At 48.9% G+C, this 25,649-nt stretch overlaps 13 protein-coding genes across 13 annotated transcripts; 5 read left to right on the top strand and 8 right to left on the bottom strand.

The window, feature by feature from the left end:
- Positions 1-47: 47 nt before the first annotated feature.
- Positions 48-3,083, top strand: F5891DRAFT_1255185 (uncharacterized protein; the record flags this gene model as incomplete). The annotated part of the gene is made up of 9 exons (XM_041369981.1): positions 48-87; positions 145-200; positions 626-886; positions 947-963; positions 1,038-1,349; positions 1,412-2,140; positions 2,197-2,357; positions 2,406-2,569; positions 2,628-3,083. The coding sequence occupies 9 exons, from the start codon at positions 48-50 to the stop codon at positions 3,081-3,083; spliced, it is 2,196 nt and encodes a 731-aa protein (XP_041220070.1).
- Positions 3,084-3,907: 824 nt separating this feature from the next.
- Positions 3,908-4,364, top strand: F5891DRAFT_1195198 (uncharacterized protein; the record flags this gene model as incomplete). The annotated part of the gene is made up of 3 exons (XM_041368075.1): positions 3,908-3,968; positions 4,024-4,173; positions 4,219-4,364. 3 exons carry the CDS (start codon positions 3,908-3,910, stop codon positions 4,362-4,364), a joined length of 357 nt encoding a protein of 118 aa, XP_041220069.1.
- A 285-nt stretch (positions 4,365-4,649) lies between these two features.
- F5891DRAFT_1195197 (uncharacterized protein) lies at positions 4,650-6,399 on the top strand (the record flags this gene model as incomplete). Its single annotated transcript, XM_041368074.1, has 6 exons — positions 4,650-4,764; positions 4,812-5,186; positions 5,247-5,678; positions 5,730-5,753; positions 5,830-5,851; positions 5,922-6,399. 6 exons carry the CDS (start codon positions 4,650-4,652, stop codon positions 6,397-6,399), a joined length of 1,446 nt encoding a protein of 481 aa, XP_041220068.1.
- A 1,329-nt stretch (positions 6,400-7,728) lies between these two features.
- On the bottom strand, positions 7,729-8,184 carry F5891DRAFT_961461 (uncharacterized protein; the record flags this gene model as incomplete). The annotated part of the gene is made up of 1 exon (XM_041375816.1): positions 7,729-8,184. One exon carries the CDS (start codon positions 8,182-8,184, stop codon positions 7,729-7,731), a length of 456 nt encoding a protein of 151 aa, XP_041220067.1.
- An 847-nt stretch (positions 8,185-9,031) lies between these two features.
- Positions 9,032-11,128, top strand: F5891DRAFT_1195195 (uncharacterized protein; the record flags this gene model as incomplete). Its single annotated transcript, XM_041368073.1, has 4 exons — positions 9,032-9,092; positions 9,138-9,284; positions 9,335-9,420; positions 10,721-11,128. 4 exons carry the CDS (start codon positions 9,032-9,034, stop codon positions 11,126-11,128), a joined length of 702 nt encoding a protein of 233 aa, XP_041220066.1.
- A 2,531-nt stretch (positions 11,129-13,659) lies between these two features.
- F5891DRAFT_1195194 (Nse4 C-terminal-domain-containing protein) lies at positions 13,660-14,486 on the bottom strand (the record flags this gene model as incomplete). The annotated part of the gene is made up of 5 exons (XM_041368072.1): positions 13,660-13,725; positions 13,778-13,866; positions 13,913-14,075; positions 14,134-14,278; positions 14,329-14,486. The coding sequence occupies 5 exons, from the start codon at positions 14,484-14,486 to the stop codon at positions 13,660-13,662; spliced, it is 621 nt and encodes a 206-aa protein (XP_041220065.1).
- Positions 14,487-15,076: 590 nt separating this feature from the next.
- On the bottom strand, positions 15,077-15,544 carry F5891DRAFT_892293 (uncharacterized protein; the record flags this gene model as incomplete). Its single annotated transcript, XM_041373313.1, has 1 exon — positions 15,077-15,544. A coding segment is annotated over one exon (468 nt), but the record flags the coding sequence as incomplete, so codon positions are not given.
- Positions 15,545-16,996: 1,452 nt separating this feature from the next.
- On the bottom strand, positions 16,997-17,218 carry F5891DRAFT_922037 (uncharacterized protein; the record flags this gene model as incomplete). Its single annotated transcript, XM_041373801.1, has 1 exon — positions 16,997-17,218. A coding segment is annotated over one exon (222 nt), but the record flags the coding sequence as incomplete, so codon positions are not given.
- Positions 17,219-17,773: 555 nt separating this feature from the next.
- Positions 17,774-18,064, bottom strand: F5891DRAFT_889590 (uncharacterized protein; the record flags this gene model as incomplete). Its single annotated transcript, XM_041373263.1, has 1 exon — positions 17,774-18,064. A coding segment is annotated over one exon (291 nt), but the record flags the coding sequence as incomplete, so codon positions are not given.
- Positions 18,065-18,370: 306 nt separating this feature from the next.
- F5891DRAFT_897736 (uncharacterized protein) lies at positions 18,371-19,162 on the bottom strand (the record flags this gene model as incomplete). The annotated part of the gene is made up of 1 exon (XM_041373397.1): positions 18,371-19,162. A coding segment is annotated over one exon (792 nt), but the record flags the coding sequence as incomplete, so codon positions are not given.
- Positions 19,163-19,405: 243 nt separating this feature from the next.
- F5891DRAFT_893059 (uncharacterized protein) lies at positions 19,406-19,921 on the bottom strand (the record flags this gene model as incomplete). The annotated part of the gene is made up of 1 exon (XM_041373324.1): positions 19,406-19,921. A coding segment is annotated over one exon (516 nt), but the record flags the coding sequence as incomplete, so codon positions are not given.
- A 1,663-nt stretch (positions 19,922-21,584) lies between these two features.
- Positions 21,585-23,360, top strand: F5891DRAFT_984984 (uncharacterized protein; the record flags this gene model as incomplete). Its single annotated transcript, XM_041377525.1, has 11 exons — positions 21,585-21,612; positions 21,832-21,935; positions 21,992-22,033; positions 22,105-22,137; positions 22,207-22,239; positions 22,305-22,328; positions 22,383-22,426; positions 22,685-22,768; positions 22,827-22,913; positions 22,954-23,094; positions 23,162-23,360. 11 exons carry the CDS (start codon positions 21,585-21,587, stop codon positions 23,358-23,360), a joined length of 819 nt encoding a protein of 272 aa, XP_041220059.1.
- A 944-nt stretch (positions 23,361-24,304) lies between these two features.
- On the bottom strand, positions 24,305-25,118 carry F5891DRAFT_716879 (uncharacterized protein). The gene is made up of 4 exons (XM_041372936.1): positions 24,995-25,118; positions 24,544-24,942; positions 24,419-24,489; positions 24,305-24,364 (listed from the first exon to the last, which is right to left on the bottom strand). Exons 2-4 carry the CDS (start codon positions 24,937-24,939, stop codon positions 24,349-24,351), a joined length of 483 nt encoding a protein of 160 aa, XP_041220058.1. The 5' UTR covers positions 24,940-24,942; positions 24,995-25,118; the 3' UTR covers positions 24,305-24,348.
- Between the last annotated feature and the right edge of the window lie 531 nt (positions 25,119-25,649).

The raw sequence follows: 25,649 nt of genomic DNA, 5'->3' as shown, positions 1-25,649 counted from the left end.
ACGGCACGCGACACCCAAACTGAGGAGGACGCGACGGCAGCTTCGTCATGGCAAGGGGTCCCCTTGCCATGACCAATTTTTCAAATCGTGAGTCGGAAGTAGTCATGTGGCCATGATCACAAAAAATTATGCTCATCATCACAGACGATGAGCAACCCGATGTCAAAGAAGATGGCACGTCTGTCGACACGGCCTCTTCGGTGATGCTGATGTTTCACAGGCATGGGTCCATTCAGCAATATTAGAGGACTTGCATTTTATAGAAATAACTAGCACGATCCATATATCACACTCAAAGACGTACGGTTACCTTGTCTCTCTTTTACTTGCATCTAACACCGTGCAGGACCCTGAACATGACGAGCGCTCAGAACTCGAGATCCTCCCAACAGACAACCTCCTAGCCATCGCAAACACAGCAGACGACATTTCCCAACTCGAGATATCTATATCTACGACAGATCCCAAGACAATCTCTACGTCCACCAAGACCTCATGCTCCCAAACTTCCCCCTCTGCCTCGAATGGCTAGACTTTCCACACCTCACTCTTGTTTTTTTCCCTCCCACACCAATCCTCTTTCCGCGTTATATCGCGTTGATCTCTTTCCTACTCCTTCTCGCAGTTACTTCCTCCCAAACCAAATGGACCAAAGTTCAAGGTATACCACTGGAACTACCTGTATCCATTCATTGTTCGCTCCAGGCGTAGACCCAACTTCAGAACTTTCTTTCCTTATATTCCAAACGAGGTCAAGCATAGAAAGCGTACATCTCGTATACAGCTCAAGGTCCTGGAAGATATATTTCGTAAAGATACGAAACCAAATGCTGCCCTGCGTAACCAGTTAGCAGCAGAACTTGAAATGCTTCCACGTGCGGTCCAGGTGTGTTCTAAACGTCAATTCGTCGCGTCCTCACTGCTCAATCTCGCGTGCCACCAAAAGGTGTGGTTTCAAAACGGGTATGTTGCGCTCTCTTCTCACTCGCTTTTCTAATTCAACTCATTCATTAATCCATTCATTTATTCATTCTTAGGCGTGCAAAGGACAAAGCTCTTCATAAAAGTGTTCAGGACTCGACTCAGCAGGATTCCCCTTCGGCTCACTCTCCTCAAAAGTCTCAGTCTTCCAGGGACACCTCCCCCAATGACTCCTCCAATTCTTCCACCCCCACGGAAAAACACACGCCCCTGCAGAAGACGATCAACCACCCTCACCAGAGCCACACCCAGTGGAGCGATCACCAACAGCTGAAAGTCATCTTACAAAGTTTTCATTTTCTCTTCCTGTGCCCCCTACAGAAGCTTGGCACAGTAACCCAGCCACTCCTGCCGAAATTCCCCCATATGTTCGCCATTTGCCAGTGGACTTGACTTGGCAGGACAATAATGACCTTCTGAACACACGTAGAGGGTCGCTGCCAATCACCGCGTCCACGCCAAGTACAGACGCCAACCAGCCACCTTCCCACTTCCCAGATAGACGCAAGTCTATGGACGTCAGTCTCCTTAGGCTCATGCATCATCTGTTCGCACGCGTTGCAAAGGAGAAGAATGATGTGATCTTTCTCAGGCCGCCCATATCTCCTGCAGGGTGTCAGTCCATGGCCCATCCACCGTCCAGCCTCGGTGCGCCAAGCATACATATAACAAGTTACAGCTCTTCTACTTCCTATAGCCCTTACACCCACCCTTCTTCGGCTCATAGAGCGTCAGAGCCCCATGTCTTCTCGCCTACTCGCTCCTTCCTTGTACCGGAGATTCGTCCACCGTTTCCGTTCCCGCACGTGCCGTGCCGGCTCTCGGACAACCGCTTTACAATGAGCTCCAGAGCGCTCCCGTCGCCTATTCCTGGCCCCCTGCCAAAGCCTGATTTTCAGTTTGGCGCTCCAACTTCTGGGTCCCCTCCACATGTCTCACCGGATGCAGAATCTATCAGGAACCTGCACGCATGGGCTTTTCCTCGCAATGAGGCAGATCAGGATGCGGAGGATTCATACAGTTCTACTGGATTATCTAGATACGGCTCGATTGCTAGCATCTGTGGGAGCGACACCAGCGCGACCAGTGCAATTTATTCAGACGTCAGCAGTTGTGTTGGCATTGATCATTTCGATTCTAATGGCAGGAGAGGGTCTTGGTACGCTGCGCTTTTATGATTGACATGTTCGTTCACTGATGTTTTTTACGTTACAGTGCATCCAACCTCGAAACACGTATGTCCGGTTTGAACATGCGGTCCAGCCAGAGATCGCTCAATGAGGCTCACTTAAACGCCGCATCTTCATTTTCCTACCAACACAGGGAACACCTGTTATCACAGGTGCCAAGAATGAAGCGCGTGATACGACGAAGTGGTAAGGTTGCCCAATAGCCAAATGCAATGTTAATCTGTCCGAAAGCAGAGGACGACTTATCTCTGTCCGGATGCAGAGAACGACTTATCTCTTCAACACACTCTTCCTCTACTTCCACTGTTTCACCTGGCGGAAGTCCACACTCTGGATACAGCCAGGACCCTGGCCCCTCGGGTCTGCGAACAAGCGAGGTTTTGTTTTGTTACAATCCTGTAATTAGTCATTTTACCTCGAACGTTTCTGACGAGATGCTGACATGTGGCTACGCAGCTCCCACCTGAAACTACCGCCAACACCTATCTAGGTCCCATGGAGCCCACCACAGCAAGCCGCAGGCTCAGTATACCCACCATCCAAGAAGGAGTGCCGCACAATCATATTCAGAACAACATCAAACACAACTCCTCATATCCCACGCCCGTAGACACAACGGCCCAGTCCAACGTATATCATTTCGCCCCAGAATCCAACCAATACCCTCACACAGGAAACTATCCACCATTTCCGCGGGATGGCACGTTTCCTCCCACGGAGACCTCATATGCCCAACCTGGATTGCAGCACCCAGCAGAGAGCAGTTTTGCGTTGAGCTCTGCTCCGTCTGCTAATTTTGGAATCGGTGGCAGTATGAACTCGTATATGTTGCCTCCGGCTGAATACACATCTGCTGTACCTCCTTCGAATAGCGTGGGGCATGGTGGGGAGCAGTTTAGTGCATATAGCTGAGGCAGCCGTCGACTTTCCTGGACTGCTGTCTATATCTTCCATTCTCATTGTCCATCCGTCCGGAATTCGCATGTACCATAATTTACTACTGCCTTTGCTCGCTGCTATTATTCCGTGGTCGCTGCAAATTAATTTGGTCGTGGTCTCATGGTTTTTTTTTTGAACCTGCTGTTTCGTTGTGCTTTACATCCATTACTTTATTCACTTTTACTTTTTCTCAATACTCATACTGATACACTCAGCTTGCACTGCCAGCATGTCCCTTTCGTCCCGTTGTCCATCACCCTGTCACTCGTTCGTTCGCTACTCTCCTCTGCTCGTCGTTATCTGGTCATGCTTGTCACCACATATTAGAAGTGATTTTGCCGCAGGATTTGGGGACAGGGCTGCTCAGGATGATCCATACCCCTGGCTTGTTGAAAACCGGTACCTTAAGATACCTATGACATATGTCGCCAAAGCGCTCAGGTACCCGCATATGTATCAGATGGAGTTTGAATTTGAGCGCTGAGCGCAGACCGAGATAGGCCGCTGTAAGTACTAGTCCTAGCTATACCAATTCTCGATCTATCAAATCGTAGCGGTGCCTCCGCACCAAGTCCCTGACTTCCGTATTTTCTATCAGCACGGGAACAAGTATCCATTTCCGTCCTCCATGCCTTTTCTTTACTGCCCACGCTGTTCTCGTTTAACCCTTCTGATCGACCATGGTCTCCTCAGTCCCTGATCATTCTTGGCATGTCTCACAAGTCTGAACCATTGCATTTAACACCTCTCACACTCACTCAATCATACCTCCAATCCCTTGGCCGTCATCGTCCACCATGTGCGATGCTATCTACTCATTGATGAACATATTTGCTGGCCATGCTGCGTTCATATTCAGTATGTGTACTGGTTGCTTCAGAGTCGTTCACCTGCTCATCCCTGCCTCCACCAGTTGATCGTGGCAGCCGACGTGCTCCTCAATTCCATGTTGTCCCAAGTGCAGATATTCGCCATTCACCCTCTCGATCATCCACCCATCACCCTTCAGTCAGTGTTTTGCTCGTCGCTCGTGGTATCTTTGCACACCCTGACTCGCTTGCATGTAAGTCCATCACATTGATGTTTTTCGTGTATCTGACATCCGCAGGCGTCATTCACTCCATCGCCTATGATGCTGCAGTCCACATTGTATGTGTGGAGGGTGTCGCTGTTGCTGAACTCTTGGCCAGCGACGCGAGGCTGACCTTGGCAATCAATCATTCGGAGGCTCACATTGACAACGTCTCTCATTAGATAGGCCCACCATACTCGACTGATCTCCTGTGAGTCGACACTTTTGTTCCTACTCCTCGCACTCATGTGAATTCAGAAGCTACTTGTTATAATCATTGTCATTCCAGACTGCCGCCCTCTCCCACATCAATTCACGTTCCTCCTCCTGATCCTATTTGTATTCTCCAACTATTTTACATACGTCTCTTTTGTATATTTCGAGCAAATAGACCATAATCAGACTATGACAGACCTGAGACATGCCAAGCCACCAGTGAAACCGATTGCCCCGCGCCGTTCTGCATGATGTCCGAGCATGGTCCAACCCTGCTGCAGAGCAAACCTCTTTCACCGGGAATCGCAAGTGCGCAACCCTCTCCATCTTCCTGCTCGCCAGGCAGTCCAGCTCACACAATGAAAAGTAAGAAATTTGTGCTCATGTGTCACCTGTACTTATCGCCATTGCAGTCACCCAGAATGCAGACATTGCTGCGACCATTTTGGACATGCTCATGATTACTGACATCACCTCCATCAGCCGGACTTGTCGAATGATGAGTCAGTTGGGCCAACAGGTTGTGCAGAGAAGGCTGGCACGCCTGTTGGTGCCTTTCATAGGAGACCATCTCTCCATTTTCCTCTCAGCCTTGCGACACCTTGATGGTGTCATAACCGGGTCTACCATGCGAGCCATGGTGGGACTCGATGAGGGCTACACTGTACGGGATCTCAACATCCTTGTCCCACACCAGCACTTCGACGATTTGGATGCCACACTCGAGCAGACCATTGGATTTACACCCACATTGACCATACCCCATCTGGCCATCGCACCTTCGGTTGGTAGGTTCTGCAGATACGCACGCCATGGCCGATTCATCACCCTTGCTGCTTCCCACAAAGTGCAAAGTGTCTTGCACATTGTTCTAAGTGCCCCCACGACTGCAGACATGGCATTCATGACTACTGGTGGAGTCTGCTACTTTTATCCTGAGTGGTTTGAAGAACGATTGGCCATTCAAACCCGCACCGGTGATTTGGTCCCATGCAACCAAAAACTGGGATGCGCCGGTGAACTGCATGATGTCTTTGACGTGCAGAGAGGCACTGCCTTCCTCCGGATCCCTTGCGGCAAGCAGTGTCCCACATACTGGCACCATGTCGAAGACAAACACCTCCGTATGTCAGTCGACTGGGACCAGGACGATTCCGTGACGAGGGTTTGCCACAACATTGATGTTGAATGGCGGTTGAATACATTGTGTGTCAATGCACGATGTCCTCATTGTGTGACCGTGATGATGCGAAACATTGTCACCACAGGGGCATCTAACTGTAAGCTCACTACTTGGAGATGTCAGGACGACTCACCAGATGTCCAAACAGGCGCAGATGTCAAATTCCTGCCGAGTGAGATATGATGTCGCCAACCAGTGAGCATACATGTACAGGTCTGATCAATGTGCCCTTCCTGACACTGTCTCAGCACTTCCTCCAGCTGGTGGCAGGTGTGTTCTATGGGGCTGGGTGCCAGAGGCCATTCCTCGTACCTGTTCCAGTCTGAGATGGTGTATCAAGACCCCCAACATTGGATGACCTTGATGTGAATTATTGGGTCAAACAGCGCCATGCAGCCGACTGCACAGCTACTCGCCGTCACCTGTGTCGCACCTTTACCAAAGTTCCTGGAAGCCACGTTACGTTGGACGGTCACTATACATTGTATGTGGAAACCCCTCATCCATCTATCCGACGCAGTCGCCTACTCAGCAGAATGGCGTCCATGAGTGGTTCCCGAGAAACCTTTCAGGGCAGCGTGTTGGTAGTCAAGCAAATGAAAGACACGCCATACCACCTCATGAATATGACCAAGAGAGACCAACTCCTTGCCAACTTCCTGATATCAAGGTCTGTCCAAGTCATCGCCTCAGACAGGATCGCACTGAAAAAGACCGCAGCGCCATCCATTCACGCACATTTTTGTAGCAAGGGTGGACGCCACTGGAATCAGATGTCATATACAGGTCACAATACACAAACTCGTATTGCTGTATGATAGAGACGTGCAATATTAGTACCGTACTAAGGAACACTGTTTCGCTGTGATTGAACGCAGCAATCTTAATCAACCATCACATCGTGGTGTCATTGGCACCACCATCGCTCACTCTTGCAGTCAGTATGTGACATCTAGACCTGCCAGGCTTGCTGCCGTCATCCCCTCCATATAGGGACACACACAGGACAACCACGCACCATGAACTGTCTTCAAGCGTTCAGACGTGAAACAGGCAACAATCAATACAATTCAGCCGATGAACAGTCTACATCTCATACACATCTATCGAGAAATGGCGCCCTGGCCTTGGTGATTAGACCTAACTCCCTTCAATCATCTGACCACTCCATGGCATGGCTCTCGCGGACGTGGTGGCCACTCCCTCTCGCACGCGGATCTTCGTCATCGTCATCTTCATATTCGGCAAACCTCTTGCTGGCTGGAGCGTCATCTGGATTTTCTCTGGCCTTGCGCTTACCCTTTGCATCCACTGTCGTCTCCGACATACTAGTGTCCGGCAGCAGTCTCATTGACTTCAGCATGACCTGGTAACGACGGGATCCATTTTTCTCCTCTGCCGGACTGTTATCCCTCCTGTTGGGGGAAATCGTCCATCTGAGGTCACGTCAGCATATGTCTGCAATCACACTGATCTTATGTCACTTACAGTTTGAGCTGGCATTCAACCATGACGACATCGCCAGTGGCAAGCCTAGACCTGTATTCGTGTGGGCCAATGAGGACCCCACTGCCATCCCGGACATTCGGTGCAGCGATGGTACACTCTCTCAAGTTATATTGAGAGATAACCGCTGCATACCATCCAAGGGGATCGGGCAGGTCTGACAAGCGTTGGAGTCCTGACCAAGCTACGTCAACCAAATGGACGAACATGCATGCCAAGAGAAACACACCGTCCACGTTAGTGGTCGGAGGAGCGTCTCCACCAGGAGGACCTCCAGGAAGACCACCAGCCATAGCGGCCGCTTGGCCTTCGCTGCAAGTTCAAACTTAGTCCACAGATAGACTCACATGACGGTCAGTGGCACACTCACATGGGCTTTGCATAGTGTCACCTTCTGTAGGCAAATGATAGTTCAGTCAGGATATAGAGATGGCCAGAAAGGCGACATGTACGCACTCCCAATATCACACCGCCTCAAACGTGGCACTGATGAGCGGGCAGGATCAGGCACATTGCGGACGAGCAGATCAGTGGTCAACACTATTGAGAAGTGCTCGTTTTCTCCATGAGGGTAACGGCGCCAAAATGGCACATCTCTCGGGTACGAGGCACTGGATGGCAACACTGCAAATTCGTGTAGGTCAGCGATACCACAGCAGACACTCAACCAATTTACAAGCATTCCTCACATCCTCAGCTTCCCCATGTAACACATTCAACATGTCGATCGCGGAGGAGCTACACTTGATGGCCTCTGGGGGATACACGTCACGTGCCTGGATATCCAGAGGACGGACTTCAAACTGTGCACGCATCTTCTTGATCGTGACCAAGTCCAGCTGGTGAAAGAGTGTCAGTTTCACAATGGATGCATACAAGTTATCACAGGTACTTACACCAGTGCGTGGAAGATTGAAGTACGGGCCTGACCAATCGAATTGACCCTCGAGATCCAGAGTCGCTGGAAATTTGAAAGTGAAGGGCTCCCCCGCATCATTCACCCAGTAATCAGCATTGTCCCCCATCACCCTCAGAGGCCGAGGATTGTTAACGGAGGGGACACTAGTCAAGGTGTTTTCGTTGATGGCATGAGCCATACCGGAGTACCTGCATAAGGACATCACAATGGAGTTTTGGTTGCCTCTGGGGTGGAATCGCGAGAAGGGGAAGTGCCTTGGTTGCCGTTGGTAGCAGACATGTTGATGGTAGATAGTAAGTGACAAAGTTATTGCACAACGCGTTGAAGATTTGAGTAGATGGGGTTTTCGACCTTTGGGTGTCCCCCCTGCCTAGTATTTGTACCCAGGCTACCTGGTCTGTGCATTGTCCCTCTGTGATCGGCGGCACAGCCAGCCATATGTCAAAAATTTTCATAAACCTTTTTTGCCAGGTGAGTCTGATCGCCTTGTGTTACCGCCCACACATTTGCATTTCATTCAGGACATTTCCCGTGCCAAGTGCTCATGCCTGGTTGTCACAGACAGAAGTCCGACCGCTTAATGCTCACGGAGAGGGTACTGACCTCCTTTATCACGGCCCTCAATGAAGGTGGTCCTTCTGACGGTCATACCAGGCATGAATTCAAGATGAGCTGCCAGATACTGCCTTTCCTTTGTACAGGGTGACCGTGCACTACATGCAGTTGCCCATAAATGGGAACATGACACCGATCCTATTCATTCATTTACCATCGGCCCTTCTAGGTTCAGCCCAGATCAAAATCAATTTTGACTACCTTTTTTTCCGATCAAGTCCTCCGCTGATCAATCGATCATCATTCATGATCGGTCGGGCCCAGGCCTGCTGGCTTGAACCTTCTATCTCTTTTGTGAATCTCAGACTCTCCGATTCGTGGACCCCACTTTGTCACCCAGACGTGCATCGCTCCAGGGCTGTACACTCAGCTCCTGACTTGCATTCCATTGCGCACTCGCATTTTTGAGCATGTCCGCTTCTGTCAAGGGTCTACTTGATATCTTTGGTGAAGAGGGTGCATTCATATTTCGTCTGTGTTCACTGTCACCGTATGAACTTTGCTCACATCAAGCAGTTGATCGAGGAACTCGCAGCCCACCCATTGTTCATGTCCAAACCACAGCAGACCTCATTGCCTCGGGCCAGCCTGTCACAATTGTCACCGAAGGAGGCGTGTTGCTTGCAACGGTTGAGTTGTACAAGTATCCCAGTCTGTTCGCAGGTCTGTATATCTTGATGCTGATGTCTGTCAGACACTGACCAGTCACGCAGATATGATTCGCAGGATTGCTGATGACAGCAGCACGAGAGCAGTGTATTCAGACAGTGTGGAATTAGCAGAGCATCTTGCACGCGAGGTCTGTCAGATTTTTGATGCCAGGCAAGGCCAAGGAAGCTCGCCATAGTTCTCTGTTTTATATTCTGCTGAAAATAATATATATTCTGCTGTGCTATCGCTGCGTACTAGCTTATATAAGTACGTACCACCACGGATAAGGTCATTCGCGCGCTACAACCCCATACATCATGTGATATATGAGTTACGTGCCAGTCGTTGATCTTGAGCTTGAGTCTCGGTCTCCCTTTTTTTCAGAATATTTCGATCCTGGAATATCCGGCCCATCTGAACATCCGACCCATGGCTAACTTAGCATCACGTGTAGTTCCCACGTACCTGATACGACAGCGACATGTAAATGATAACCAAAATAGGTAAGCACGCTCGCGCGCTCACTGCGTGCATTGCCGAAACCTTCGTGCTCGCTGTTGCACACAGCGAGCTCAATTATTTTACCATTTTCACACATTTTTTTTAATAATTCTTTTGCATGTAATTAAATATTATATATTTCGCATACTCATAATTGAATGAATACTACAATGGGTCCTGATATTCCAGGATCGAGATGTCCTCTCCACCTCATCCTTTGGGCCTCAACCTATTCTAAAAAGGCTCTTGAGAGTTGGTCATGGTGTCAGCCGCGACACGCGCGGCGGCGCTGTGAGTCACGTGGTAAGTTGTGACCGTGATATTTATTATACATGCAAGACTTTGGGTCGGATGGGTCGGATGTTCGGATGGGCTGGATATTCCAGGATCGAGATGTCCTCCTTTTTTTCAACTCGGTGTAGAACGGTTCAACCTGGTTGGGAAGTCCTAGTATTATCCGCATCCCTCAACTAGGGAATATATTCAATCCTTTCACTTCAATCTCATCCTTACTCAAATTCTGCCGGTGAGGGCAACATATTCGATGCCATGATAGCCATGAGACATCTACCGGTGATGGTAACTCAGTTTTCATTTGATTTCACTTCTGCGGGGGAGAGCCCTGCTATGGCTGGAGGTGTCCGTGTGTCCTCTGTGATCCCGCAGAAGTCTGTACTACATATTTCTTTTTTTTTTTGCTTTTTCCTTCATTTCATGTCCATTTCATTTCACTTTGGCGAGTGAGAGCTCTGCTATGCCTGGAGGTCTCCGTGTGTTCTCTATGATCCCACCGAATTCTGTATTGTAAATTATTATTATTGATTTCACTGTTCCTTTTTTCTTTAATTCATGTACTTCGCTGCCTCTCCCACCAAACTTGTCAACTTCTGCTCTTATCATCCTTCTCGTCATCTGACCGGACTGGCTCACGCAGAACGATTCGACAGATCATGTTCGCTCCAGGACTTCCCTACTTCCTCGCCATGTCTAGCATGACATCTGGCAAATTAGTGAAGACATTTCCAAAGTGTCTGCCTCCCTTGCACCTGCTCCAACACTATTTATTTCGCGCTTCCCGCGTCAGAGGGAACCACCTTATCAACATCTTTTCTGAAGTATCCGCAAATGTTAACAATAGATTGCGAAGACGGTCAATCCAAGCAGGCGACAGTCTGCTCGTTGTGCATCGGTTAACTGCGAATGGCAATGAACTGGGACGCGGACCTCCTGGCATCCAGGGTTGGGCAGTTCGCGTGTGGCCTGACTTGACAAGGTTTATTGGAATCACCGGAGGGCCTGTTGCTGCCTTCGTTCTCAAGGCAAGTTCTAGTGTTGAATTTTTACTACTCAACTAACAATTATTGATACTAGATTACTCATGTCCTCGGATCTTCTGTCGTGCTGGTGGATGTGGTCACCGAATTTCTGGATGTGCATTCCAATGAACCCTCAGAGCATGTACTGTCCGTTGTAAGAACCACTCACCACGTCTCACCATTGTCTATACTCATCCCTGACGTAGCATGAACTCGCCGTGCTCGAGTTATCGTGATGAAACGGACGTGTGCCATGACTGGACAACAAGCTCCAATGTGATTGTGCAGTGGAATAATATGTGCCAGGAAGCAAGCTTTGGCGTCTCGAGTCTGTCGGGGCAGCATCTGGGGTGAAAAAGTCAAATACTGCGTTGACCATCCATTCCCAAAACATAATCTTCAGGAGCATCATACATGATGCTAGGTGGGAATGTGTTATAATGCTGCCGCGGAGAGCCTTCTACTGACACCGTCCAGTGTAGCCTGCTGCATTCCATCTCACGCCGGGGCTCTATGGTAACAAAGGATGTGTACTGGCTCGCAAGCTGGTACTCGAGTCCTACTAATTGGACATTTGCCATCTTTCGAACTTCCTCATTCATGGTAGGCATCACAGGCCTTCAAAGTGGTATTCTACCCTCTGCCAGGTGCTTAATGAGTTCTTGTGCAGCCAAAGTATGAAGGAGTGGAGTTTTATCCTCGAACGGTTGATTAACTACCGTGACTGGTACCACGAGCTCGAGGACTCGAGCCAAATCCTCAACCTTGACACGCAATCTGATTTCAGGAGGGATCGACCTAAAGATGGCGATTGCACAGACATTCAAGCGCATCTCGGGAAATATCTTCGTCATTCTATGTCGAACCTGCTGAATCGGAGACAGCCGTTCTGGCTGCACTACCTGACTGAGTGGAAGCGAGTGACAGTAATTCGAGGGTAAGAAGTTGATGGCTGGTGGGTGGCACGAACCACGCCAATCAACCACGACACTCTCAATTACGCCCATCCGAAAACATGCGACATGGTCACCAATCCAGAGGGTGTATAGCTTCAATGCCCCGGTGGCCCGAACCACGCCAATCAACCACGACACTCTCGATTACGCCCGTCCAACCAGCGGTCAGAAGCTTTGCACACTTTCTAATCCTCCAATCTAACATTCACCTCCGCTCGAGCGAGTGAGGCGCTCGCACGCGGCCGATGCGACATGGTCACCGATCCAGAGGGTATATAGCTTCAATGGCGTGTTTGTCCTGCAGCTATCGACAACCGCTGAGACAACCTCTTCCAGTGAAGACACCATCAGATCTCACCTGGATACTCTATTGAAATTACCTCTGTCTCAGTCCCTCTCACGTCTTCCAGGCGTCTCTGTCCCTTGACGTATGAAAACCAACTTTGTCGGTGCCATTTGCTCCCATTTCCTAGAGCTACGTGCATCCATCTTGGCGAAGTCTCACACGGATCTTGTTCATGAATACGCATCTGTAGAGCTTCCCGTTAATTGTGAGCGTCGACTTGTCCCGCTCCTGTGTTCTTTCTTCGAAACTGTTTATGGCTCTGAGGTGGACGCAGTGCTTCGTTGTCCCATCCCTACTACTTATGTTTTTCATTCTGTCAGCGGTGACGTACCACCCTGGTCATCGTTGTCTACCGAACAACTCGTCTGTCGTCTACGGAAGGTCAAGCTTGCCACCTTATGTGACTGTATCCGCAGAATGCCTTTACTTAACCGCCCAGTACTACATGGACGCTCTCACTCCCAGACGTCGAACGCTTTGGTCTGCCACATTCGCGCCCGCCTATCATACCTGCAGGTTGTAGGTGCTCCTGTATTATGTGACATCTGGCTGGCGTACTCACCTTAAGCCAATCTATTATCTGTACGCACCTCCGAATCAATCACATATATATTGGACTTTGAGTATGGTTCCGCTGTTGTTCAAGCATTGACTCATGTACCACTCACCCAATCCGACCATCTCAAACTTATCCGCCGCGAAGAGAAGCAGTCGAAGGCCTCTCTTGCTGTAGCCCAAGCTATTGAAAGGCATGATCAATGGCCGATCCTTATCCCAAAACATACTGTCCTTGAGTGCCAGAATGCATACATGTACTCCTGTCAGTTATGTAATCCCAGGATGTCTAAGAACGGTCCAGACCATGACCGATTGGGTTCACCATAAGGAGAGCCCATGTATGGAAGCGTCTCCTGTCTCGCATTTGATTGTAAAGGAGAATCGGCGGTGGTGGCAGAACTATGTACCCTGATCGGTGACTAAAATTAATCAATCAAGGGTCTTGTGGCAAGTCAGCACCAAGAGAAGCCCACGCATGCGTCAATTCCCTTGAAACAAAGACCGCTGTGCCAACTATCCTACATTCAACTCAGTCATTTATCCCTACATGAAGAGTGTCAAGCAAGTATATATCTGCATCCATGTATACGAAGTACATCTTGTTGGCCAAATTCTTCCTCGAGCGTCAAGGTCAAAAGCGTCGCCATGGCTAGGGATGGTGGCAGCATTGAAACCTAAATACAAATAGACCCATTGATTATACCTATTTGTCAGACCCTGCCAGGGGACCTGCACAGGATAATGGATTCTTGGATGTCGAAGACTTCTATTGCACGCTGGAGGGTACATGAGCACACCATAATGAACTTTGCAGAGATGAAGGCGTACCTTCCATGTAGCCATGTCAAATTCCATCACCGTCTGCCGATTCACCTGCGTGTCCAGCATGGATGCATGCTCAGAAGGCTGTCTCGGAGCTTGTCCTTGTTAAACTGTATAATGTATCCATAAGTGCCTGCTCACTCAGTATTGGCTTGCCGTTGTCGGCCATATGTAAACCACACATCCCATCGCAAATTAGGAAAGACAGATAATATAGGTTCTCCACAGATTGGCCAAAGTCCAATGGATGGATAATGAAGCGGAATAAATTCAACGGTCCTGTGGCCTGAAGGATGCCGGCGAGCTAGTCGAAGCGAAAGAGTTTAGACAGATGGTGAGCACGCAAGCAAGCAGGTTCTGACCTGAGCCACCATAACAGACTCTTCTGTGTCTTCACGAGTGCTAGAGTGATCTGCAACCTCAGTATGCGCCTCTCCCTCATCTGCATTGCATGCAGACAGCTCTCTACAGTCGACACCCACCACCGAGGGCAATATTGCACCATGCCTGCGATGACATGACCATGAGCTCTGCACAGTGCACACCTAACAACTCACATGAATGACTGCACGGGTACCCGCCTACTCTTTGACAAAGCTCTCATCCCCACTCTCTCCCAGGCTCGATCCCTCTCATCTGCAGTACCGCCAGCCAGGTAGGCGGCTACCTTTGTAGTGAACTCATCGGCTGTGATAGTCAGAGGGTCTTCGGCCATGCTTGCTGAGATGGACTGGTTTATGTGGCAATAGGAGACACAGAACCACATGTGACATGAGGTTGTCGACTCCAAGTCACACAATTGGGGGACTCCCTCTGCATAAGCCGATCAGCATTGATGAGCAGTAATCTAACATCTCCAGATTTACGCACCATCTCTCAATGTCCCAGCATTCGTTAAGATTATTTACTGGCCACAGACACTGCTCTGTGACCTTGGGCAGGCAGCTGTGCTCATTTCCTGGCACGGTTGTCATTTGCGTGCTGGGTAGTGACAGGCTCGCTCTCTGCTTGCCGTTTGTTCCTGGCAGGTTGGGCTTTATCAGCATCAAAAGCTACCGACACTGGCTGGTGGGCTAGGTGGCATTCTCCCTCCGCATCTGGCACAACCATAGGAACACCCCCTCGCAAACCCAGTCGGACGAGGGTGTTGTGCTCCAGAGCATGGAAACGACGAGTCTCGAAGGCAAGATCCATTGGAATGTGTTTGTTGAGCTGATCCATAGTCACTGCCTGGGTCAAACAAAGGCCTTCACGACTGCGTGCACGTGATGCTGCAACATATGCAGGAAAACCACCTTCGTGCAGATTCACTAGAACCTGAGGTAAAGTTTTTCCCTGTGCAGAGTGTGCAGTGACTGCAAAGGCAGGCTGGATGGGTATTTGATAACGGGTGACATGGAGCTTTTGCTGTTCTGCAGGTATGGCGCCCAGAGTCATCGTGAACTTCCACATTGATGGGACAATAGGATAATGACCAACAGGAAGGTGACTCAGCTGCACCTTGCTCTCTGGGAAATGCACGAGCACACAGGATGCATAAGTAAAGCCTGATGGGCACACAGCTGTCCATATCTTGCGGACAATGCCTTGTGCACCATTGGTAATCCCCAAGTCTGTCGACAGATTTCGCATGCGAAGGATCACGGGCATCCCTTCATACAATGTCACGTGCCCCGGTAATGGAGTGGAAGACTTTATAGCGGAGACATTTAGCTTCAGCAAGCTGTCTCTCTCGTCACGTGTGAGAGGTCTTGCTGTTGTCTTGTCTAGCGCTGCACACACTACCAGTTTACTTGTATCTGGGCATGCAGTGGCTGCTTTGTGTGCATTCAGAACTTCCCTCAAGGCGTTAGTCGATACAATGGCAGTGGCTTGAGAGTGCAGTGAATCGCCCATGTCAACGCCTTGTGGGTTAATTGCAGACTTGATCACCCGGGAATTGAATAACTCAACATCTTCCTCAGTGCACACACGTTCACGCAGGCGGTTGACAGTATCTCCAAATTCCGGATCATCTTTCATGTGTTGCTGTTGTGTCAGATTCACCACTGTGTTGATTGATTTCCATGCGAGGTGCCCCAGTCTTTTCTGAATCTCTTCGTCGGTCTGACCAGCATACATGGAGATTGGAGTGTATAGTGGACTGCCACCTACAGGTGGGAATTGATAGAAGTCCCCCAAAAAAATCACCACAACGCCACCAAACCACTCATCGGGGTGTTCTTTAGCAAATCGTAGTGCGTGATCGATCTTGGCCAAAAGCTGCAAGCCAACCAATGAGACTTCATCGACCAATAGATATTCCACATTTCGCCACTCATCACGCAGCTGTGTCCTGTTTTGTACACTGATCAAAGCTGAATAGTCTGTAGCACCTCCTGAGTCACAATCTCCCTTTCCCTTGTTAGATCTAATCTTAATACCCAGACCCTTGTGCACAGTCATTCCGTCAATCAGCGATGCAGCAGAGCCCGTTGGTGCCAGAAATCGTATGAGATGACCACACCCATAATGCTGCATGACACACTGCACCACTTTGACAACATGTGTTTTGCCTGTACCTCCTGGACCGGTCATCAACATTCGAAGCTGGTCATTTCCCAGGGGGAGAGACTTTTCAACATGTTTCGCCACAAAAAACCGTGCAATGGCTCTGAACGCAACCCACTGCTTTTCATTGAGGCCGAATTGGGAACCCACTGCCTCAATGATGTCCTCTGCCGTTTGCGCCTGCGATGTGTCACACATGGGTACCTGGCACTGCGCATTCTCACAATCTGTTGCAGGGACACCTCTGTCTATGGCGCTGTAAGAGTCGGTCCGAGTAGACTCTGTCACAGGAGCTGTGCGAGCTAACTGGCAATCTGGATTCAAAGCATTGCGTCGTGAGTCTGCCACAGCGTTCTCTTGCTGCTTGATCTCTGTCTTCCAGCGTTTCAGCCATTCACTCAAGTTGTCTGTATCGTTTATCATGTACACGCTTGGCTTTTGCAAGGCACCTTCACCTGCCAATGATGAATCACAATGTTCGTTTCTTGCCTTAATCCACCTGCATTGCTGCATCGACAGGACCACCTGTTGGATACAGAAGTCTTCTTCTGATCGTCGTGTATTTTTGGACTGAAAATCAACTTCAACTTCATCATCATCGCCGCCGAGTCTCAAGGAGGTCGTGAGTGCTTTGCTCTCAGCTGTCGCACTTGCCTGTTTACGCAATCGGTCAGCATCTCTTTCATCCTCACACTCGTGAACTGCTTCCCAATTGGTCATGACTGTACGGGATCGCGGTGAAAATGAGTACGTCCGAAACACCTCTATCACATTTTCGCCTTTGTGCAAGAGAGGGGACAATGCACTGAAAGGTTTGAAGTGTGCCAGAGTGAACAGTGCCCACAGCTTGGCGTCTGTAGCACGAGGGATAGACATTCCGACCACACGAGGCACTAGTTCACGATATCCATCACCTCGTTCCTCATTTGTATGTCCAACAAGTTCATGGGTACTGCTAGAGGGATGCCCATTGGTTAATGCATGCCTTCTGTAAACTCCCAGTCGGTCTGATCTTGTTGCACCCTTACTAATGCGTTCTAACCGGACACATCGACAGAAATCATAAAAGTGCATGTCCGCCAAAGAATCTGCACGATAGATGTAGTGGTGAACTTGGTTAGCTTCCACCAGGTTGCCATCATTGTCCATAGCGATGCGGAGGTGCACTTTCTCTGGTGCGTCATCTCCGTCTGGATCTCTTTCCTCGTCCTGCGCATCTTCTGCATTCATAACACCTGTTCTTACATAGGCCAGAAGCACAGATGATAACATTGGGACGGTCACATGGGAAGATATGCTATCATCAAAGCCTTGGATGTAGCGAGCTGCCTGCTGCGCATGTATCTGCTGTTGCCTTCCGAATTGGGACAGGCATTTGTGCAAAAGAGTCTTTGCATTTGCAACATCAGTATTTCCAGGCGTGGGGTCCGGTACACAGGCCACCGCGCACGAGAGCAATGATAGGACTTCATAGGTCTTCACATCCATTTTGGTGATGTAATCCGATATATAAAACATGGCAGCCTTCGCTCCTTTACCAGACAAAATACATTTAATGTCATGATTGTGTCTACAGAAAGTCAGAATGTACGGATTGAAATAATTCACCGTCCCATCCAGACACTTAAGAGCTACAGAATTCGTGTCTGGATCAAAGTACGAATCTTCAATGATCTCATGGGGGAACAGGAACCGGCAACGACCTTCATTGTGGTACTTATGGCACACAGCTCGGCAGTTATGTCACTGAAGGGCCTCACCACAGTGTTTGATCTCTGTTGAAAGAATAATATCCCATTCCTTGAGGGCTTCTGGGATTGCCATTGTAGGCACTGGGGGCTGTGGAGGTCGCTGAACACGCGGCTCGAAACTCGGCTCAAGAGCATCCTCCACTTCAGGAAGGTGGTGGTGTATGATATCCTCAAAAAATTGAAAGAACTTCATTTGATACTCATCGTCGCCACGCAGACGTGTATGCAGCTCACTGGGATTGAGGCCTCCCTGCAACCATATTAAAAAGTGGCCATGCAGAGCACCTCTTTCTGTAAACTCGCTTGTGCCATAGAATGCACGAATGTGGCCAAGAATGCCACCTGAATCAAGAGCACAGTCATTGTCAAAGTCCCAACCCAGAAGATCACGAAACAGACACTTAAACGAGAACTCGTAGAATTCGGCAGCGGTGACTGGATCATGCGCGAGACGAATAGCCCATGAATGACCTGAAGGTACACAAGGGAAACGTGCAGAAAGGTCCACAGTCTGGTCTCCATACATGACTTGAAATATCGGACTGTGCACAGCAGACGGGTTGAAGGTGAAGAAAATGTGGGGTAAGCCAAAATAACCAAAATAATTGCGGATCTCATTCCTTACAAAAATCTTGGATGCTTGCGAGCCTGGTATACGCGTAGACATGGTACTGACTTGCCGCAGCAATCCGAATGCACTCTTTTCCTCAGGAGTAAGATCAGACAACTTGCACTCTTGCTCGAGACGATCAGCAAGGTTCCTAAGTACATTCTCTGATACACTGGTCAAACTGCGAGCTACCAAATCAAAGTTAGACTTGTTTACAGCAAAATGGGTTTGTAGATGTGCACAGCGGCGCTGCAAGATGTTCAATATGACAAAAATGAAAGCATCATGATAACGAAACGAACGGTCGGACAAGTTGAGCAAGTATTTGGCATGACGCTCAATAGACAAAGCAGTGACTCGAGAGTGGTCCTCAAATCCCCCGAAGCCATAAGGATAGAGTGTGGGATACAGCCCAGGAAAGAGACGGGGGTTATTGTAATCAGTGATGGGAGAGGCTCCATGATGGAGGACAAGGTCTGGTTGTGGAGACTCTGCAGTACCAGGGACCAAGTTACGCAGCGCAGATGCAGTGAAATGGCGACCACTGACGTTCACACACTCTGGATCAGCAACTCCCATCTTTTCCACCATCGACAAATCATCCTGCAGCTCGCCGTGAGTTTGTGTGTGTGCGACAGAAGGTTGTAACAAGGATGCAGGGTGTGGCGAAAATCCTGCTGTTTCCGTGTTGAACACAACTTGAGCATCCAGTTCGTGATCTTCAACAACCCGGTCCTGCAAACCAGGGAGAATGCCATCCACGGGATACAGATCCATGAGGGAGGAGTCTAATGGAATATCTGCATATAAATGATTGTGGTGTTTCAGCCACGTGAGAAAAGACCAAATCTTATGTTTCCGCACGCGAAACAAGGAACCCATCCGCTTAGGATCAAACTTGTTGGGCCCAATCAGAACAACACTGATAAACCCGTTGACACTGGCAGGGGCTCGAGGGAGCTTGGTAGCTGTCGACATAACATTCATGTCATGGGCACATGTATTTCCATGAAAGACACGGGGTTGTGCAGGGTCAGTGGACTGAAACAGTCGTGTCACATGTGCAGTCATGGAATAAATAGCACACACTTTCTCCTCAACCCATGTCAAGTCTTTGAATTGTTCAGGAAGTTGCCCACGGAATAAGCCATTGGCAAGGGCAAGAGCTGGTAGGCGATCACGCGACAAAGCAGATTTGCAATGTGAACATACACGTAAAGCCACCACATGCGAGTCATCTCAAACAATACCTTGATGGTCTAGCATCAGGCCATCAATGAGATCGTGGCCAAATGTGAAACAGGTAGATAAACCTTGTACCACGCATTTCCTAATGAGATGCTCATCCTTCAACCACAACAGTTCAAGACTCAGTCCTGACAGATCTTCTGACAAAGCGATCTGCACTGTGTCACGCTCATATTGTGAACGCACAGCACAGATAGGTGGTTCAGTCCAAACAGTGGCCTCAAGATACTCATTCAGACGGTTCAGTATTACTGACTGGGGAACAATGGATGGCCAGAGGTGCTCACGAGTCGCCACAGCCTGTCTAGCCTGTGCCAATGTGATCTGTTTTTGCTCAACCCGTAATCGTTTGGCTGCGGTGGAGCGTGTGACAATTTCCTGTGACAAGCGTTCAGTGATGATGTCGCCCAATTCATGATGAACAATAGCATTGAACACCTCATTGAGCGATAGGTCGCAAGAGCTTGGAAATGGAAAATGGGCCAAGAAAATGTGGCACAAGACATCAACACCCACATGTGCAAGGTACATTGCACGCCGACGAGCGTAATTGGCAAGGGCATTGCATGACTTGCGATGTGACCAGCGATTGTAAAGGTTGTGCAGAGCGCGGGGCAAAGTCTGGATACAGGAGTGAATTTCTTCCTTTGGAAGCCTTTCCAAACGACAGGTCAATTCATCCAGTGGGAGAGAGATCCACAGTGCAAATCTGTCACCACATGCCACGTCAGAGGGATCATCAATAGATACTTGATCATGAGGTGGACGTCGTAATGCTGCAGCCACGTCAGCGCCGTATACATGAACAAATTCGGCTGCAAGATATGTCCCTCTGAACTTCAGAGAATCATGAGGCAAATGAACGCTCAGACGTTGGGCAATAACATCATCTGACAAACGAGAAAAATGCAGGCACGCTGTGTGAAAATGTTGCAGGATGACCTCAACACTAAGATTCTTGATGCGTGTTTGAGAACGATCGCAGCCGATACCATAAGCAACAGTACGCAAGACAGTAGCGGGCAAAGCGGACACCGCATCGCAATAGGCATCATCTCTGTATGAGAACCAGGGAGGGTCATGAGCCAGGCAAGAAAGCAGACAGGACCGCACAGAGAGATCTTCCAAGCCACCAACCACAGAAGGTCTGGCTTGGGGAGGGATGCATGGAGAGTCACTAAACGCACGAAAGACGCTGCAATGAGTATACATTTCAGATTCAAAATGTTCACGGGCAAACATCCTGCGCTCGCCCTTGACATCAACACAGAGCAAAGAACCGTCAAACGTGACAGATACACCGAAGCAGCGTACACAGCATGCTAGACAATGAAGATGGTGAGCACTCAATGCGGCCTCTAACCATGAGCAGAAGTGGCCAGAAGTGGCATAGACGGATAGGTGCAGTTCAGGAAAGTATAAAGCATTGTAATAGATTGGGTAATTTTCGACATCATGAATGACATTATGTGGTGGGCAATCGTTGTGTTCCAAGACACGTGCAACCAATGACGGTTTTTTGGTTAAGAACGCAGACATGATGCCTGAATGAGTAGGGCGAGTCAGCAAACCTCTGATTCCAAAAGTAAACTCACCAAGTAGTCGAAGGGGAAGCCCACTCAGAACAGATTGAAAAAAGAAGGGGCACGACAGGATGAACCGGCCAACATCCGAGTTATATCGTGAGCTTGCGTGGCGAGACAGAATGATCAGCGCAGGATGACCGGGAGGATACAGCGGATGTGTCAGAGTGAAACCATGTGTCAGAGTGAGACCACATGCCACGAATCCAATTGCCCATCATTGAACTCCGCTCTGCTCCAGAGGCTTACTAATTTTGTTGCGACGACGGAAAGGGATACTTTTTCCGCGCTGACATCGCTACCGTGGGATCACAGTAGGATTGTCAGATCAGGGTTTCAATGCTGTAGTTGCGGCTTATGAGCTGGAGTGGCAGAACACGTTGGACATACTACAGGGCGAAATACTCCGCCAGGCAGCTCCGGTGAGCTATTTTCTGCAAATATAATCTTTGTTCGTTCATGGTCTTGGTCTTTGCAGATTCGACGACTTGAAGAAGAAACTGAGCGTCTCCGAGCACAGGTAGGCTTTTCTCAACACACACACACACACACATCGTTTGTTGATAGAACTTGTCTGTGTCAATTTGACAGGAAGTCGAAAATGCCCACATTCGTGAAGCAATGGTGAGCTATTACTTATCAGCGAATATAGTCTTTGTTCGTTGATGGAACTTGTCTGTGCCAATCTAACAGGAAGTCGAAAATGCTCAACTTCATGAAGCAATGGTGAGTTATTATGTATTGGCGAATATGGTCTTCGTTGGTTGATGCCAGATGGTATGACTTTGCAGATGCAACGAGAGCACCAAGCACAGGTGAGCTATCGGCTTCGTTTGTTGATGATGCTCATCCGTACCAATTTGACACAGGCCGAAATCGAGGAACTTCGTGCAAAGCTACATACAGCTTTAGCGTGCAGAACAGCTGATATTTGATGTATTTGCACTAATACGACGAAGGGGCGAATGATGATGTTGTATGTGGTGTCACTGGACTGAGCCAACTTACTCAATTATACTCTTGTTACTGACGCTTACCACGTATTGGCTTCTCGCAGCAATATCTTGTCAATTAATACAAACAGAGGACTCTATGGCGATGAGAGTGTTTGTATCGTTGGACGAGAGTGGTGTTGAGCGCAGGTTGAGATCTGTTTGGATCGTGTATTCAGCGTTGGTGCGAAGGCAGCGCGGGAGGAAGGAGGTTACGAAGACTTGTACTGTTTGTGTTACAGCATGGTTGTGGAGGTGATGGTGTGCGTTTAATTATCAATGTATGTCAAGCTTACCTGTGTCATTATCCTCGTGTTCTAGTTGTCATCCCCATTTCATCGATGTTCAGAACCCAATTGCAAAGGCTATCGTTTGTCCTGAGTTCACACAAACAGACGCGGCCGATGTGTACAAATATTGGCTGGCACTTTGCGGATGTATCAAACAGTTTGTTCAAGGATTTGTCGAGTGGTTTCAATGTTGAAGAGATGGGCCAAATCTATGCTATCATTAACTCCCGCTTTTGTGAACAGCTTGAAGACGGACCAGCTGACTGCTATCTTGCAGCTGTATGCTTAGATCCACATATGTTTACCCATTCTTCACCTTTGATGAGTGCTTATTCTTATCGCACACGGGACATGTTATGTTTGCAGTGCAATCCTGCATAACCCGCTCTCTCTCAAAATCAAGATTCCTCCCATTCCTTCAACAGCTGCGCCTGATATCCTCACATCGCCAACTTATGTCCGAGTTCTCAAATACCTCAAGATTGTGATTGAAGCTGAGTTCAATTCCCAGCACCACTCCGCCCTCAAAGGAAAACAGCTGTCGATGTTCATGAAGCTTTTGTGAGCTAGTTCGAGCGCTATGTGAAAGGACAGTACCCATTTGACACAGTGATGGATGCTGGCTTTGTTTTGATCCGTGGTTGTGGTTATTGTCCTTTGGGGCGAAGCCCTATGATGGGCACTACATACAATATTGTACTGTAATGTTGTGCTGCTGAAGTTATGTGGTGTGTGCTCTATACAATGGTTCCAGCTTGCGCAGGAATATATATGGGCCTTTCCTCTTCGGGCGCGCCCCTGCAAGCGTCACCCTAGGGCATTGGGCCTTTGCACGAAAGATGCATCCGCACCCAATCATATGGATAGGGAATTTATTAGTGACAGGTTGTACAACTCGGATGAACCCTCTGGCACGTCGGGCAGGCTCAAGGGATTTTAGAGTGTTGTGAGGAATGAAGGGGTTCCACAATTAAGGAGGTATTGATAGAGGTTGTTGCGGAGGTCAGCGCTTTTGAGACGTGAAGCAAAGTCTGATAGAACGGGTGGTATCGGTCCCATTTCGGGAATCGAGTCAAATTTGCGTAGATGAGGGTCAGGAAGGATGATAGACATAGGGAACGCGCTGAGGATGATGTTGCGAAGCTGGATGCAACGCGGAGGAATGGCATCGCAGAGACTAAAGTAGTACTCGCTAAGGAACTCCGGGAAATCATGAAGAAGGACGGGGAGGAGTCAGAGGGAGCCGCAATAAAAATTACGAGATGCGAGTTGGAGATTAGCATCGAGCCAGAAACTTGAAGGAGAAAAGAAGGAGCTTGTGGAACGCAGACCAGCACTGACGGGAAAAAGTCAAAAGAAGTTCCTCCAAAATTGAAGGGCAAATCTCACCTCGCGGGTGTCGGATAGTAGCAATTTTGGCATGAAGAGTCGATGTGAAACAAGGCAGAGCCAAGAGAATGCGAACCCAGGGAAGTAAGTGGGTTGCAAGTGTCACTGCGCAATTGCGAGCTACAATAAAAATAAAAAAATGGAAAATGGTGGAGTTGAAGCAGTTAAGAAGCGTGCGGACTACACGGTAAACATTGAACATATATAACAGGTCGAGAACAGAGAGATACGTACTCAGCTTGACGATCTCTGCCTGGCGGTTGAAGATGTGAATGATCTCGAGTATGATGACTTGCGTTAAGCCGCTAGAATATCTGGAGGAAGTGCTCGAGTACAACAATAGACCTGGCAAGACTTACTTTTGAACTTGATACGTTCATTGAAAGATGTCCGTTGCCACTGACACCATTGACGGGTGGCTGACTGCTGTTCCTGGAACCAGCAACAGTTTTGCGCTCTTCCTGCATTCGTGCCCTGGCACGTACATCCGGGCCGTTCTCATCTTCCATAATCTGATCACCGCCTCGTGCATGACAAATTCCGAATTCTAGATCCTTCACAAGATCCTCCGCTTCATTATCGAGCTCGTGTTCGAACTCAAGCCTACCAGGGAGGAAGGTGGCAATTTCGTGTACCCCAGGAGCAGAGGTTGGGGCTACCTTGGGTGGTGGAGGTAGGGAAGTGGTCATGGTTGACATTCGTCTGCGCTTGCGAGCCTGGAATTCATCTGGGTCGATGTTAAATTCGACATCCATCCGCTGTAATATGATTCACTCAGTGAAGGGGACGACTTGAATCATATAGACGTACAAGAAGCGGCCAATCACAGAAATCAACATATACGCTGTTGAGCCGTAACTAACGTACGAAGTATCCTGAACAGCAGCAGCAGGCGGGTCAGGTGTGATTTTGAGAAAACCAGCTTGCACCAAGAGTCCCAAACTCAACTCGCCTTGTTCACATCAATCTTGACAGGATCCCGTGCTTCCCTGCGGTGAAGCTTACCTCCACGACAAGCGTACTCCCGGACGAAGGTCTCCTTGATGACAAGATAAGGTTTGGGTAAGATTCAGAGCTGCGAGCAGAGGGTCTACTCGGCTGGAGTTAGCCAATGTAAAGACAGTCTATTGGCAAGATTGAGGTCGTTGACAAATGAATCGTGCGCAACGGCGCTAAGACCAGAAGCCAAGGGTGGCAAGTGGCGGGATCCAAAGACGAAAGGAGCAGCACAAGGATTAAGGCCGGCATCAGATGTTTTCGGTAGCATGGGAGACTGGGCATACGCGGCAGCAGTAGAATTAACCGGATAGATATTGTCTTGGATGAATTGGACTTCCAGGCGTGAGGTCCCAAAGAACTGTCGTTGAAGTGCCTCTTTGGCTTCCTGAGCATTGAAGAGATTCACGTATTCGACTAGAGCGGTTGTGGTTCCATTGCCGAGCATAGCAGAATCCATGAGCTTCAC

This window comes from Suillus fuscotomentosus, assembly GCF_016647785.1.
Source record: "Suillus fuscotomentosus strain FC203 chromosome Unknown F5891scaffold_79, whole genome shotgun sequence".
NCBI lineage: Eukaryota > Fungi > Basidiomycota > Agaricomycetes > Boletales > Suillaceae > Suillus > Suillus fuscotomentosus.
This window is presented reverse-complemented; position numbering and strand designations above follow the sequence as displayed.